Raw genomic sequence first — 17,357 nt, 5'->3', positions numbered from 1 at the left:
GCATGATTTTGCTTTCCATGGTCTCACCACAGTGAAGCATGATCTAAAGATGTAAATGGGAAATCTGTGAAATGATTCATAAGTTTTAAACAACTTATTACAGTGCCTTATTCTGATTCTTCCTATATTATTAATATGCCTGACCTATAGTAAATTTAGTTTTACTGTAGGCAAACACGAATAGAGAAGTCATGGAGTGTAGAGACTTCATTACTATCTGTGCTTTCAGACACCCACTGAAAGCTGAACCACATCAATAAGTGATAAAGGGGACTAGTGCCCATTAAATTGACACCTGACCGGATAATTCTGCACATTTTTTTGCCATTAAGAAAAAATACTTAACAGACGTGTCTTTAGGGAAGAGGCTTTCTTTGGTTCACAGTTCAGATGTGAAGATGTCAGAGGCAGTGTGGTGGATACAGCATCTTGATCCACAGAGGCGAATGCTTGGGGCTGGCTACATCACTCCTCATCCTAGCAGCAGAAGCAGATTAAAAAACCTTCAAGACCTGCCCCACTGAACTGCTTCCACCAGCCAGTCCCCATGTCCCAAAGGTTCCAAGTCTCTCCAAACAGCACTGGCAGCTGGGGACCAATATGCAAACCCAGGAGCCTGTGGAGGATGCTTCATATTCAAACCATGACAAGAGTCCACTGGAGAATGTCAACAGCTGTATGTTAAGAGTCACCATGACCTTGAATCTGTTTGTTCAAGCATTAACACCCTTTCTAGTCCCTGCCCCCTCCTCCCCCAGCTCAGATTCAAATCTTGTCTGCTGGGGGCCAGGAAGTTAACTCACCCCTTCAGCAACCAATCATCCAATTCATATTGATTGTTAAAAAAAGATCTTAGTGTTTCTTGAGCCAATGATCCTACCTTAGGGTTTATGAGAAGGATATAATCTAAAAGAACATTCCTAAGTGTTCCACTGGGGTCACTACAAATAGCTGGAAGGGGCTGGGGGCTAGGAAGATTTTTCAGCTGCATAAACGTGAACAGATCCCCAGCACCATGTAAATGCCCAGTGGGTATGGCAGTATACGTGTAATTGCAGTGCACAGACACTAGAGAGAGTGGGTTCCCTCGAGCACGCCAGCTAGGGAGACTAGTTGTACTGTGAGCTATGGGTTTTACTGAGTGATCACGTTTCACTGAATATGGTGGAGAGGAATTGAGGAAGATTCCCTATGTCAGCCTCTGGCCAACACACATATACACAAATGTGCACACATGTGAACACACACATGCACATACTACACACAACTTAGGTATCTATCAATAGGAAAATAGTTATAATCCAGTGTAGAATACAAGATAACACTTATAGCTGATGCCCGGCTAGGTCATTATGGGGGAAATGTATGTGTTTAAGGTTTTCTACAAGGAAATTTTGGAATCGGCTTGTGTCCTCAGCAGGACACAAGCTATGTAAATACAGGCAACTGCATGGACAGAAAAGTGAGAGGAGACAAGGACATACTGATCAAGTGTGTGAAATGCTGTATTTTGTAAATACTAAAATGTGTTTTTCTGGAAAATGGATTTTGCTAAAAAAAAAAAGTTTTCTTTAGAAAGGGTTGTTTGTACAGTAAATTAGGAAACAAAAGACATCTCCCAGGTGGTCAGGATAAAGGCAGAGGGGACCCATAGGGCAGCTGTGTTTGTGCCTCATTAAAAGCTGAATGCACACTTGTGAAGCTTTCTGTGAGGTGAGCAGGAGCACTTCAAAGGAAGCCTGTAAGGAGAGAACCTGGCTCTTGTTTTCCTCAGAAAATGTCCTTTGTCCCAGATGGTTTTCTTTGGTTTCCTTTTTATTGATTAGAGCTTGACTGCATTCAAAAGCTGCAGAAGAGAATTTGAGTTTTCATTTTCTCTCTCTCTCTCTCTCTTTCTTTCTTTCTTTCTTTCTTTCTTTCTTTCTTTCTTTCTTTCTTCTCTCTTTCCCCTCCCTTCCCCTCCCCTCTCCTCTCCTCTCCTTTCCTTCCCTATCTTTTTCTTTTTCTTTTTGCCTGGGTGGAGAGCTATGGCATTTGCAGGAGCAGGCTGCTGGGAGAGCTGGCAGGGGGCCTCTGGATTCATCTGAGTAATTTACAGACTGTCTATTTTGGGTCTCCGAGCCCACCCCACGTGGTGCTACTCAATTAAGCTCATCAGACTTTTATCAAAAAGGAAATGAGGCTTGTTTATTTGTGACATGTCCTCAAAAGGGAAAAGACAGAAATGAATTCTTCCACCCAGTTGCTCCTCCCACTCAGGTTGCCCCGCCCAACCGGTTGCTCCTCCCACCTTAGCTTCCAGTCGCCTGAGGCTATGACTTGGGGGATCATGATGTGACAGTGGTTCTGTCTCCATTTGGGGCACTGCGTAGCTTGGTCTCAGGATCACTCAGACTGGAGTAGTGTGAGGTGCATGAGTACCACTTGACTTAGAGTGCAGTCACATTCCCACAGAGCCACCGTGAATTAAAAATACTGAAAGCTGAAAGCATGCTGTAGCCTGCATCTTCATTAACTCCGTGTGGTGAAGGCTTGAGCCACAGTCAGTGCTACAGCAAGGCGATGGGGCCTTTAAGTGGGACATAGCAGAAGGTCTTTAGGTCACCGGAGATGTGCCGTTAAAGGGGCCCAGGACCTGTTCTCCTCTTTAGCATTCTAGCTGTTCTGTGGTCCAGAGGAGGACCTATGGCAGGTCTTTGGTAGGCCTGCTTTGGGTACCAAATGAGTGCGTTGGAAAGTGCACGGACAGCATAAGAGCAGCAAGAGGAGATGAGCAGAATAACAAGTGAGATGGAAAATGCGTTGGTAACGTGCTGCTGTTCAGGCTCGCCGAGAAGCTGGCTCTGGAAGCAGGAACCGCCCCTCAAGCCATCAAGCCAGGTGTTTACAACTGACAGAGATGCCTAAGAGAACAAACAATGCCATACCATCTGGGATCACAAACATCTGATGGAAATACAGCAGGGAAGAAGTGGCCACCTCGGCTCTCAACCCAGTCCCTCTGGGGTCCAGCTTCCGGCTTCCACTTCCCACTGTATGCATTGTTATACTGTGCAATGAACCACAGTGACTTCCGCTGAAGACGGAATACTGTCTCCTGATTCTCAAGGACACAGTGCTGTTAGCCCCCTTAACTGCTTGCTATTCTCTCACTCTTACACAATTAGGGGGGCTCTGCCACCAAGACAGGGATATTTGGAGGACACTTGAGACCAATGGGATTGGGTCTGAAATGGGAGGAGGTGCCTGCTCCCAGAGCAGCTTCTCAGTGAGCTAGAACAGTAAAGGACAATTCACCAATACACATTTCCTATCTCACCAACCTCGATGTAAGTGGTTTTGGTCCACCATGAACTCCCACTCTGATATGAAGCCTCACACAGGCCCAGAGCAAAGGGGACAGCTTGCGGTGGATTAAAACCCCCACAAACCCTTTCTCTTTATAAGTTGAGAGTCTCAGGCATTTAGTGAGAATGACAGAAATGGCATCTAACCTTCCAAACATCACGGTTTAGTAGAACAGCACGCTTGTGGACTGGTGTCTTCCCTTGTCCTTGCATGAGTGGTGGAAGCTATGTCTACTGCTCACAACACTGCAAGAGAAACTACAGATGCATGTCCCGCCTCCCAGCTCAGGCAATGATCAAAACACTAAACTCAAAGACAATATGGAAAAAAGAAATGCCAAGTTGAGTCTGGAAGTCAGGGATTGTCTGTATCAGTGTGCCACACGTGTCCCAAGGTGGCTGTGAATGTGGCCTGACACATTTGTAAATGATTATGTCATATTTCAAAAGAGTGGACTCTCCCATTCTATATAGGGGTAGACAGATGGGCATTGTGATGGCCTTTATGGAGAACACGAAGACATCTGTTAAGGACAGAGCGCCACAAAGAATATAAATAAGGTTTCATGATGGGGGGGGCAGTCTGTTTCTAATTCAATGAAAAGCTTAGATAAGAAGGTGGCATTTGAGATTTCCCTGGAAACTGCAGGACTCCTGCACCAACCATCACCTCATATTTTTTCCTTTGTTTATTCTGTGTCTCTCTGTCCGTGTGTGTATCTCTCTTGCTGTGTTATCTCTTTGTCTCTCTATGCATATCTCTCTGTGTGTATGAGTGTGTCAGGTATGTATGTGAATGTGTCTGTGTGAATGAATGCACATGGATGCCTGAGGAGGACACCTAGTATCTTGTTCTGCTCGTCTACTCTTGGCCTCATTCCTTTGAGACAGGTTCTCTCACTGAATGTGAAGTTAGGCTAGTGGCCAACAAGCCCCAGTGATTCATATATTCTCTCTCTCTCTCTCTCTCTCTCTCTCTCTCTCTCTCTCTCTCTCGTCACACACACACACTCACACACACACACACAGTACTGGAGTTATAGGTAGGTACATGGCTATGCCCATCTTTTTCTACATGGATGCATGGATGCTGGGGTTTTGAACTCAGGTCCTCATGCGTGGGCAGCATACACTTTCACTCATCTCCCCGGGCCCCAGTTTTCTAGTTTCTCAATAATTCCTTATTATGAAATATATTTTACCCCCAAAAATACATCTGTCTTATTTGAAATAGAGATGGGGGTCCTACCTGCTTCTACAGGGATCCCAAGCACACCCCTATTCTGCCTAAATGGGAAGATGCCCTTATCTTCCCCATTTACCAACCCAAAAGGAACATGAAATTAATTGCCTGGGGTGGGACTATTTATAAAGGAGAGTCATAATTTACTTTTTTCAAACTCTAAACTATTAGCTACCTCAGATACTTTATTATTAATAACAAGTTACTTGGAACTTCGTGCTATGAAGAGGAGGGATTCAGGATCTAGGCAAGAAAGGACAACGGGGTTCAAGCAAAGGCTCCTGGTTCTTTTCATCTGCTGGGCACCAACGTCCAGCAATATTTCTCTGCAACAAGATAAGTTGGACAAAATCCTACTTACATTTCAGGTCATGTCCCCAGTGCCTCCTTCTCCATGAAGCCTTGGTAACCACAGCCAGCTGTGGGTGGGTCAAACTTGAGGCTCTCTAGTATGCCAAAGGCCTTTGATGTCTAAAGTTCACTGGCGTTGGTGCCATCAGTGGTGAAACAACCACCATGTCTACCTAGTTCCAGAACATTCCTTCACTCAGACAAGGCTCTATATCCATGAAATGACCACCCTGCATTCCCCGTCTTCTCAGATCCTGGAAAACACTACTATGATCTCTCTTGCTGGGTCATTTCTCTTGTTGCTATGACAAAATGCCTACAAAGAGAAACTTAAGGAAGGAAGGAAGTTGGCTCATTTGAGCTTTCAGGCAGCCATGGTGGAAAAGCCATGGTGGCAGGAGAGAAAGGTGCATCTGCTTTCAGGGAACAGAGAAATGAAAGCTGGTCCTCAGCTTGATCTCCTTTTCCCTTTTCATTCTGTCTGGGACCCCAGTCCATTGGGCCCCACATTCAGGGTGCTTCTTCCCTCTTCAATTAAGCCTCTCTGGAAACATCCCCTCAGACACACAAGGCATATAAAACCACCTAAGAGTGATTCAACTCAGTCAAGTGGACCATCAAGGTTAACCACCACAGAGTGTCCATTTCCTCTCCTGGGTCCTTTATTAATGGGATTGTACAGCACATGCTCCTTTGTGTCAAGCATGTTTTCCAGGTTCATCTGTAGCATGTGTCAGCAATTCATTCCTTCATTTAAATATTTTCAGTGTGTGTGTGTGTGTGTGTGTGTGTGTGAGCGAGCGAGCGAGCGAGAGAGAGAGAGAGAGAGAGAGAGAGAGAGAGAGAGAGCGAGCATGTGTGTACTCACGTGCATGCGTATAAGTACCACAGCATGTTTGGAGGTTGGAGGACAACTTTTCAGGAGTTGGTTCTTTCCTCCCATCGTGGGTTCCAGGGATATGACTCAGGTCCTCGGGCTTGCTGTTCTTAACAAAATCTCAAACATTTGGTTTTACCAATAAAGACTCGGGAGCCAAACGCTGGGATGAAAGCCTGCTAGCTGAGAGGCAGAGAAAGCACCCACTGACCCTCCTCCTCCGCAAACATCCCAAAGGAACCTCTCCTTCTCCACAGTCTCAAAACCCTTCAAACTGAATGTCCCTCCCTTCTCACTCTATCTGTCCTCCTGACGTCCTCTTATTCTCTGTTTTTCCCCCATGTTCACTCCCTCTCAATTGGTTGCTTGCCCCGGCTCTTGACCTTTGGTTGTGGTTTCCTTTATTTGATCCTTTTAGGATAAACAGAAAGCCCTTTGATTAAAGGTGTGTGCTAGGGCTGAGACACATCACAACTAGAAACAGGTTTTTCTAGTAAACAATACAATCTCGGGTTTCACATGTGATCAACTATCCTGCAACGCAGGCTTTCATGGAACGTGCCTTTACCCACTAAGCATGCTGCCCACCCCCATTCCTTCTTCTGACTGAAGAACATATACCACAGGGCTTACAGATGGACACTGGGCTGCCGTGCACAGTGCTGCCATGAACACCTGGCGCAGTTTCGTTGGGTTCTCTCTTGGTTTGGCTTGGTTTGGTTTTTCTGAGACAGGGTCCAAGTTGGTCTTGAACTCATGAACCTCCCACCTCCGCCTCCCAGATGCTGAGGTTCCCACACCTCAAGCCTGACTCATGGATAAGTTTTTGTGTGAATATCTATTTTTCTCTAGTAGCTGAATTGCTGGATCCATGATGACTGTGTGTCAAATTTTGTGTGTATGGGTACAATGTTGTATCTGTGTGTGTGTGTGTGTGTGTGTGTGTGTGTGTGTGTGCGTGTGTGTGTGTGTTATGTGTGCATGTGTGTGTGTTATGTGTGCATGTGTGTGTGTGTTATGTGTGCATGTGTGTGGTGTGTATGCACATACATATGGACTTCAGATGTCAATGCTAGGGGTGTCCCTCAGTCACTTGCCACCTGATGTTATGAAACAAAGTCTCTCTGAACCTGGGGCTCACGAATTGGTTGGGCTAGCTAACCAGCAAGTTCTAGGAACCCACCCACCAGTCTCTGCCTCCTGGCACTGGGATTACAGTGCTGTCCGCTGTGTGTTACATGGATTCTAGGGAGCCTTATGCTTGCCTCTGGAGATCAGATGACAACTTGCAGGCGTTGGCTATCTCTGCCTTGTGGTGTTCCGGCATGGCGGCGGAACAATCTTGCCCCTGTATATTCATCTGTTTGCCTTGGTGATAACCATGCTGGTAGAATGCAGCCCCTGGTTCTCTGATTTGTTTTTTGCCTCTGCCCACCCGATAGACTGTGTGTGGCTTGCTAAATGTCTATGGCTGCACCTTCATGGCCAAGGTCACGCAAGACTAAATGCAGGAGCTCAGCTTGCATCCCACCAGTCTCATTCAGAATCTGAACTGCATGGTTAGGATGGCCTCGCTCATTTGTGAAGGGGGAGCCTCTAGAAGGACAGAATGGCAGCTGTCCAAGGCATGGAGCCTGGCCTGCGGTGATGTCTCACAGGCAGTTTGCTGTGGTGGTCACGACGGTGACACCTTCTGGGCTGAGGATCCAGGAACTGTTCAATGAACCATCAAGGCCTCTGCTATTGTTCAGTCAGCCTTCTCTTTAGTTTTCACTGACTCCTCAGGCTACAGATTGATCAGTCCCGTGATGAGCCAGAAGAGGAGCGGCTGGATCAATGTGCGTGTTTCCCTGGGAGGATAAGAGTGAATATGGTGGTGTTGATGTGGGGCGGACGAGGGAGGGAGAGGGAAAGCAAGCGTGAAGCCTACAGTAACAAGAGCACAAAAAACTTGGCTTTATTTAAGACAAGAAAAAGCTGGAAAGGGGATGAGTCCATGCAGCTGCCTCAGGGAATTCAGTCAGTGGTCCAAGTAGACAGCAGCCCTATCTATCTGCCCTTGAAGATGGCAGAAAGGGCTCAAGAGGTCCCTGGGTACTGAGAGCTCAGGTAATGGCCTCCTGCCCTCGTTCACTTTTGAGAATGGCCAAAGCAGGCTCCCACTGGGGCAGCTAAGCAGCTTGTCATGGCTCCCATGATGTCTCTAGAATCCAGCCCCAACCCCAGCCATCTTACCTTTCATTCTGTTCTTTAAACACTTCAAGTTTATTCCATTGTGTTTAGGCAGGCTGACTGAGTGAGCTATTAACCCCTCCTGTCACCATCCCCCAGCTCCACATATAAAGCATCACAAGACAAGAAGCTTGCAGATATTAGGAGAAGGAAGGAGGTATGGTCCCAGATTATAAGACTGGGAGGGGAAGCTCTTGAGGACCTGATGCTTCCCCTGGCCTGGGCATCTATGGAATCTCAGCCTCACTGGAACACAGGCATACCTGCAGGGTCAGATGCTAAGGATGCTGTGCCTTCTGCCTCAGAGGACCAGCAGGAGGCCACTAGCAACTACCTTAAGTCCCTGAACTGTTCTTATGACCCAGAGGGCCAAGTCAACTTTCCTATCCTGAAAGTCTTACCCTCCACACCAAGGTAGGAAAAACCTGGAAGGGCAAAGGCAACCAGGTGGGACATAATGGCAAGGCTGGGTCTCACTGAAAGGGTAGTATGAGGTGTTCAAATGACACTTTTTTTTCTAGTCCTGAGGTGGAACCCTTATGGTTGCTAGGCAAGTGCTCTATTACTGAACTACATACATCTCCAGCCCCATCAGAGACAGTGTGTGTGTGTGTGTGTGTGTGTGTGTGTGTGTGTGTGTGTGTACATATATGTGAGTATACATGTTTGTGTGGGTATGCACATATTTATAGGTATGTACATATTTGTGTATGTGTACATACTTGTCTGGGTGTATACATGTTTGTAAGTGTATGTCTGTGGGTGTGTACATGCTTGTGTGTATATATATATGTGGATATTATATGTTTGTGGATATACATGTTTGTACGTGGCTTGTGTGGCAGATACTTTCCCAACAGAACCATCTTCCCAGCTCCCAAACGATACTTCAAAGCACAGTAAGTCAGGCTTCAGTCAGGACCATCATGATGGCATGAGACACAGCCATGAGACTTTGTAGGGGGCAGAGATTAGGCTCAATCCTCATCCAGGATCAATAATGGAATTCTTACTGAGGGTTGCCTCCAAGGGAAGAGGGATTCTGTCTAAGTCAACCTTGCTAGTGATGATCCAAGTGACTAGACACCTTCCTTGGGATGGTGGAAGAGAGGAGCCTGACCCAACGGTAAGGATGTCAGATATTAACAGCAGGGGTTTGGGGCCACCAAGGGCTCGGTATAAGGGTGTCTCCCCAACTACTAAATAAAAAAAATAAAATAAATAGAAAGTAATGGAGGAGCAGGGCCTTTGGCTAAAACTAACTTTTCACAAGTAAGTACACAGATGGGCCCAGGACTAAAGTCTCTCCAAGCAAAGAATCTTCATTGGTTGCCAAGTGGGAACATGGGCCCAGCACTGGCAGACCTTCCTGTTTTTCACACAAAGCAAGAAATTCCTTTTATTTTAATGTGATGTAGCTTGGTCTTTAAAAATACATAATTACTACTGTTTCAATGTGATGTAAGCCAAACAAAACACACAGGCTACAAGTTTGAAACCTGTAGTTAGCTATGGGGTTGTTTCTTGTTTATAGATTAACTTGATCCATATAGAAATCTGGTTTTGTTGTTTTCTGTTTGAGACAGGGTTTTATTTAGCTCTGGCTGGCCCTGAACTTCCTATGTAGGTCAGCTTGATCTCAAACTCATCCAGATTTGCCTGCCTCTGCCTCTCAAATACTGTGATTAAAAACATGCACCACCATGCTCAGGCCATATATGAATCACTTGGCTTGAGTCTTCATCTGCTAACAATGTGATACATGTTTTAGACACATCATTTGCCATCAGTTTATTGAAAGGAGTAGAGAACATGGATGGATGGATGGATGGATGAATGGATGGATGGATGGATGGTTGGATGGATAGATGGACAGGAGAATGGATGGATGGATGGATGGATGGATGGATGGATGGATGGATACATGCATAGATGGATTATGGGAGGATGGGTGGATGATGGATGGATGGAAGAGTGGGTGGGTGGATGGATGGGTGGGTGAATGCATGCATGGATAGATGGATGAAACATCTTTTGGGACACATTCTGAAGTATTACTAATAAAATAGTGTATGTCTAGGAGGTACTTTAGAATCATACATGAAGTTGAAGGAAGATGTCAAATCTAGATTGATCATAAGGCAATCTGTGAGTCTACACGATGGTGTGTGTGTGTATGTATGTGAGAGAGAGAGCGAGAGAGCGAGAGAGCGAGAGAGCGAGAGAGAGAGAGAGAGAGAGGCCTCCTTAGACGTTTTTGACTTTGGATACACCTGGGGGTTGTTAGTGCCCTAGGAGTGTTTATTTTAATGTCCTGATCACCTAGAGATGCTTTTTTACATAGATAAAGTTATATCCCACTTGGGACTTTGTTGAAAATATTCAGGTAATTTTTTTATATGTAGAGGTAAGTACAAGTAAAACACCATTTGGTGAAAGTTTATAACCGATAAGTGGCTGACAATTCTTTTCACAATTTTTAAAAAACGAAAGACATGAAAATGAAGGCTTTGTTTTCTAGGCAACATGGAGCCACCCATCTTGGTATTTATGCAGATTTTCTATAAGTATGGTAGCCCTGACTTGGAGGGAGAGGTAATGTACTGAGCTTGGTTGTAGTAAGGGTGTGGACTCTGATGTTAGCCACAGGTTAAGAACAGTATCTTACCCAGGCAGCACTCTGCTGATGAAATAGTCTGGGATCATTTCTCTTGTCCCAACTACAACTTTCCAGTTGTGTGACTTTGGACAGGGTCTCGTTTTCATCACCTATTAAATGAAGCAAACATTATTGACTCTTGGACTCACCATGAGGATTAAATTAGTTGTTATATGTATAGCACTTGGCAGTCACTTCCATTGTTGTGATGCTGGTCGTTGCTGTTAGAGGTTCTAAGAGAAGAAAACAGTTTCCAAGATAGGCAAGAACATAGTTGGATTCAGAAGCTAAAAAAAAAATAGTCAAACATGGTTTAGTTGGTGAAAAATTTATACTCCTGATGATTCAAGTTCAATCCCCAGAACCTCCATAAAAACTCTGGGCATGGTAGCACATGCTTATAATCTCAACATTGGGAAGGCAGAGGTAGGAGGATCCCGGAGGCTCACTGGCCAGCCAGCCTAGCCTAGCCTAGTTTATGAGTTCAAGACCCATAAGAAATACTGTCTCAAATGAGGTGGATGGTGTTCAAAACGACAACACCCAAGTTTGTCTGTCCTCTTGTCTCCACACAAACTCACACACATGTGCACATAAAAGTGTCCTCCCGTGTGCATACATGCATGCATACATACATACATACATACATACATACATACATACATAGAGACAGAAAGAGGGAGAGAGAGAGAGAGAGAGAGAGAGAGAGAGAGAGGGAGAGGGAGAGAGAGAGAGATGCAAAAGAAAAAGTAAAAGAAAAGGGCACCTGCTGTTTACTGATCTGCTCTGCTCTCGGGCACTTGTTCATGGGTTTGGGGAACCAGTTTCCTGGACCATGGACCACGGGAGGAAAGGGGAGAAAGCCGGCTTCTGATGGTGTTCTTCCCTCCAGAATGAAGTGGAGCTGGGAGAGCTGCTGCTTTCTCTAAACTATCTCCCAAGTGCTGGCAGACTGAATGTGGACATCATTCGAGCCAAGCAACTCCTGCAGACAGATGTGAGCCAGGGTTCAGGTACAGTATAATCCCCTTATCCACTAAGACTCTAAGGGGCCCTCTGTTGTGTGAGAGATCTGGGTTGTGTTGTGTTGTGTCCTGGATGCTGTTGCTAAGGAAACACAAGGGTGGACAGCATCTAGAACTACAATACTAGTTCAAAAAGAAAAATAAATTATTTGCTATATCTTATATACCTGTTCCAACAGGTCAGTGATGGGAATCTCGGGAACCCTATCACACATGTAGCCAGTTGTGATTACTTCTGAAACTGTCTTTGGATTTCCTAAGAACAGGTCTCCTCCTCACCCCACCACATACTATGCCTGTAATGCAGATTCCACACTCTAGGTGGCGGTAGTGCACAAGTGATCAGATCAACAAGCAGAGTAGGCCCAGCCTGAGGGGTTTTATTTTTACAGCTCATCTCCTGTGTACCATAAATCTTTATAAATCCTAGTTCTGAAAGAGCTACTATGTTGTCTACTTTCTGTTAAAAACCATTTCAAACACTTAACAAAAAGCTGATTCTGTTCCATATGTATGTCGCTTCTTCTACGACAGTAAAGGGTGCTCAGTAGTGGAAATGCTGTCTTCTCCAGATCCAATAGCCAAAGGAAGTTGTTTGCAATGAGATGACAGTCGAATCTAGAATGCACCTTGTGTTCTCAGAAGCCACACTACACAATAGAGGCTTCACGAAAGCTGGAGGAAGAACCGCTACAGTAGAGAGTCAGGATGCTGAAGTGAGAAAGGGCAACCCACGGACTGCCATAGTGTCTTTGTGCTGCTTGTGATCTTGGAGAAATTACTTAACCAAACTCTTCATCTCTATAGTTGTACAATGACAGCATTTATCTCACCGGATTGCTTAAATAAATATTAAATTCAACCTGCACAAATCGCTCTAAACTATAAAATGGCCAGAGCATGGTGTTTCTAATTCTGCCTTCACTCTCCTAATCCCACTGTCCTGTAAATGGCTCCTGCTTCTGGATTGCCTTCACCAGCTAGATCTGAAGAATTCCTCTTTATCTCTAAATCTACAACTTTCCCATTTCTAAAATGAGCACGGTGCCTAAATTATGGGAGAAGTTGGCTAGATGTGGGAACGATGGTCTGACAGAACAGCTGGACCATGGGGAATGATTACATGAAACTATTGATGGATTAAGACCTAGATTAATAAATGGATGAGTGGTGAGATGAATAAATGAATCAGTGGGTAGACGGGTAGAAAAATAAAAAAGAATTCAGGAGTAGAGCCCTTGCCCAGTGTACAGGAGGCCCCAGGCTCCATCCTCAGCAGTGAAGATACAGAGAGATGGGGAGGGGTAGGTGGTTACTCTGTTACATAGATAACCACTTGGATGGATGGATGGATGGATGGATGGATGGATGGATGGATGGATGATGGGTGGGTGATGGGTGGATGTGGATAGATGGATGGATGATGGAGGAGGGATAATGATGGGTAGATGGATGATAGATGGATTAAAGCTTAGTTAATGTTGTATGGAGTATATTAGTGACTTAATAAGTAGATAGGAAACAGATGGACAAAAGAGTGGATGAGTAATTGTATAGATGGATGGAGGGATAATGATAGATGGATAGATGGATGGGAGAACTGGAGAATGACAGGGTGGCCAGGGAGTTGAAGAGATGAGGGATGGCTAGATTACACTTTATCATCTCCAGTAGTCTATAATGTTGTGTCCAATCCCCAGACCCATTTGTGAAAATCCAGCTGGTACACGGACTCAAGCTTGTGAAAACTAAGAAGACATCATTCTTACGAGGCACAATCGATCCTTTCTACAATGAATCCTTCAGCTTCAAAGTTCCCCAGGAAGAACTAGAAAACGCCAGCCTAGTATTCACAGGTAAGGTAACATTATAAACGCTAAGGAAGCCCTGGTGAGGCATGTTCAACTTGTTCCATGAAAATGGAAGGCATCTAGAGAGCGTTATGTCTGAAAACTTGGTGTCTGATGGTCGACTACCTAGATTTGAACCCACTTCCTATCTATAAACTTGGACAAGACCCATAGAGCCTAGAACACAACTGGTACATAATTATTAAGCTAGACTCCTTGAAACTATCACAGAACGAGGGCTTTGGCAAGTTACCAGCTTCCCTTGGTCTCAGTTTCCTTATCTGCAAAATATGGATAATGGTTAAACATTTACTGTAGATGAAGAGTAAATGAGTTATGGCCTTCGAATAACATCTGATGCATACCACACCATCTTTGAAGATGATGATGGTGATGGTGGTGGTCCTGGTATTGGAGATGATGGTGGTGTCGATGATTCAAGTTGCTGGGTTTAATGTAAGTATAGAAAAAAACAGACCCCTTAACACAGAAAGGACGGTTGTAAAAGGCATTTGGAGGATATAAAATTTAAGTACAGGGATCACATGCCACTCTCTGGTTGTATATAATCTACTTTTCTGGGGCATAATTGTGTTTAATTTTAGGGGTTACCAGTTATCTGTTACTATATAACAAATCACTCTAAATTGTAATAGCATAAACAAATCATCAAATAGGTATCATCTCATAGTTCTATAGAGCCTGGGCATGGAGCTGGGCTTGGAGCTTGGTCTCTAGAGAGCTTGCCTGGCATGTACGAAGCTCCAGATTCAACCCCAATACCACATAAGTCAGGTGTGTGGTGCTCACCGTAATCCTAGCACTCCCGAGGATTAGAAGTTCAAGGTCAGCCTAAGCTATAGTCCACTGCATGTGCTATATGAGATCTTGTCTTAAAAACAAAAGAAATGAAAAACAGACTCCGGCAGAGCTCTGCTGTGCTGTGTAGTTCTGACTGATCTGATGTCCCTCTCTGGAGTCCTGCTCTGGGGCTGTCAGAAACTCTCCTTAGTAGAGATAGTAGATAGTCTAACTCCTTGTCTCTAGGTCTTTCATGAACGCTTGCCATAACCCAAATCTATATGCAATACTGAAGAGATGGCTCAGAGGGTATGAGTACTCACTGCAATAGCTTGAGGACCTTGGTTCAAATCCCCAGAACTCCTGTAGAGACCAAGCATAGCTGCATGAGCTTGTAACCTCAGCACTGAGGGCTCTTGACAGTGACTGTCATATTCTCAAGGGAGTAAGAACACAGCTGACACCGACCCTCTTCCTCTGGCTGTCACATACACATGTTCCAGTGCACACACACACGCACACACACACACACACACGCACACACACACACACACACACACGCACACACACACACACACGCGCACACACACACAGAGCACCCCATCTCTTGGGTGATTTGGGCTTTTAGTTGGAAAGCATTGTCAAAGCCCCATCAGACAAGGCCTGTTTTCTCTCTCTTTTTAATTGTGTGTGTGTGTATGTGTGTGTGTGTGTGTGTGTGTGTGTGTGTGTGTGTATGTGTGTGTGTATGTGTGTGTGTGTGTTTTGTACATTTGCATAACATGGTTTTGCAAAGGGCAGTTTGTTGGTAGACATTCTCCTCTCCTTCCCACATAGAAGACCTGAGGGTCAAATTGAAGTTGTCAGGTTCGGCAACCAGAGACTGGAGCAGAGTACTGGGTCTAGACATCGCAGCAGGACCTCACCACTGTGTTGGTGCCTGGGTTTCAGTCAGCCACAGTCAAATGAAGTACAAAAATACTCAACGGAAAATCCCACAGTCCACAGCCACACACCCTGGAGGGCGGTGTCCAGATGTGAGTGGCGGTGTTTATTACTGGTCACTGCTCATCCCTTACTCTGCTGTGTTCATAAGTTAAGCTGTGTCGTGAGCATGGACAGGAAATTGCATACAGGGCTGGTACTGTGAACTGTTGGGTACACCCACAGAACCTCTCACACTGACTGTCTCTGACAGATGAAGGAGGACCACTGTATACACATTACAAAGAACCCCAGATATTTCTAAGGCCGAGACACAGCCATGAGTGGGAACCACAGCTGGCTGGCATTTTACCTCAAGGGCTCGGACTAGAGTAGTAGCAGAAATGTGGAAGAGTGATTTGGATCTAGGCAAAGCCACAACCTCCCTGTGCAGCTCCACAAAGCTCTGACTTGGCTTTATTTGCTGGCTGAGTGACAGCCATGCACTGTTACCTCCAGGCCAAGGATCTGAATTCTAGCCAGGCCCTGTGTTTTCAAACACGTCTCAGGTAAAGTCAGGTTGATCTGCAATTTAAGCATTTGCTGAGACTCCCTGGGGAAACCTGTAATTAGCCTGGGGGCTGGGCACTCTAAACAATTCCGTTCTCCAGTAGGAGGAGGAAGCTTCTGCCACGCAGTCAGGTGATTTTTACAGCTGAGGTTTAAACGGAAATAAAGAAAAGGGAGGATGACTGATTTCCCAACTTCATAACATATGGTTCAGGACCTTTCTGGAAAATCCATGAAGGTCCTCCATGAGCAGAGGGGAACATGAGTTGGCCACTGATGTGCTTGGGAGGGGGAAGGAAGGAGGGGCCCTGTAGAGATGGACAAAGGGGAGGGAGAGGGCCGGTATGCTGGTTAGTCTTTTTGTCAACCTGACACAGCTAGGATCGTCTTGGAAAAGGAATCTCAACTGAAAAGGTGTACCTGCTAGATTGGCCTATAGGCAAGTCGGTGGAGCATTTTCTTGTTTAATGATTGGCAGGAGAGGTCCCAACCCAGTGGTGCTACCCCTGGGCAGGTGGTCCCAGGGTACATAAGAAAGCAGGCTGAGCAAGTTATGGGGAGCAAGCCATGCAGCAGCACCCCTTTATGGCCTCTGCATCAGCTCCTGGCTCCTGGGACTTACTGTGATGCTGGAGTGTAAGCCAAATAAACCCTTTCTGCCCCAGATTGCTTTTGGTCAGGGTGTTTATCACAGCACTAGAAAGCAAATGGCAACTGTGTGTAAGGAGGGAGAGGAAGGGAGGAAGGGGAAGCTGGGAGAGGGGGAGGAAGGGGATGGGAGGCAGAAAGAAGAGGGAAGGGAGGGAGGAGAGAATCCACACCAGATTCTTTCCACATTTGGAAATAGAACTCTATTACTGTCCACCAATTCTATCTCTTGGTGTAGAAAGGGATATTGGGGATCTCAAGGCATTGCAGCAGCATCCACGAGCGCTGGGAGTTGGGGGTGGGGGGATCACCCAGGTGTCCCGTGATGGACAGAAGGGAAAGAGAATCTGGCCTGTCCAGACTGTGAAGCATCCATTAGATGTAAAAGGGAGGATCTTCCACAGCCTGCTACAACATGAAGCTTGACGTAGAGTAAGCCAGCCAAAAAAGGGATACGTAGAGAATGGAGGTCTCTGGGCTTGAGAGAGGGACAATCGGAAGTTATTTTTAATGGCACAGAGTTTCACTTTGGGAAGACGAAAAACAATAATTCTCTAGTCTGAGCATGATGTCACACTCCTTTAAACCAGGAGTCAGGGGATGGAGGTAGGAGCATGGGTTCAAGGCCAGTTAGAGCTTATGTAGGGAGGCCCTGACCCTGAAAAACACCCATTCAAACCTGGGCTCAAACAGCAGAGATGACTGCACTAATATCAGTGTAGTAGGTGTCACAGAATTGTACGCTAACTTTTGTGGTTTGCTTGCGTTTGTGGTTTGTTTGTTTGTTTGTTTGTTTGTTTGATTGATTTGTGTCAGGGTCTCAGAGGCAC

At 45.5% G+C, this 17,357-nt stretch overlaps 1 protein-coding gene across 6 annotated transcripts in view; it reads left to right on the top strand.

The window, feature by feature from the left end:
* Syt17 (synaptotagmin 17) overlaps positions 1-17,357 on the top strand; it is a 66,337-nt gene that overhangs the window by 25,869 nt on the left and 23,111 nt on the right. For all 6 annotated transcript variants that reach the window (XM_017588770.3, XM_039092421.2, XM_063278991.1 and 3 more), the window contains 2 exons: positions 11,602-11,722; positions 13,435-13,590. In XM_017588770.3, the coding sequence (XP_017444259.2) occupies positions 11,602-11,722; positions 13,435-13,590 (277 nt within the window). The remainder of the gene's footprint in view (positions 1-11,601; positions 11,723-13,434; positions 13,591-17,357) is intronic.

The sequence above is a fragment of the Rattus norvegicus genome, chromosome 1 (assembly GCF_036323735.1).
Source record: "Rattus norvegicus strain BN/NHsdMcwi chromosome 1, GRCr8, whole genome shotgun sequence".
Classification (NCBI taxonomy): Eukaryota; Metazoa; Chordata; class Mammalia; order Rodentia; family Muridae; genus Rattus; species Rattus norvegicus.
The sequence above is the reverse complement of the archived record's forward strand: the minus strand, read 5'-3'. Positions and strand labels throughout refer to the sequence as shown.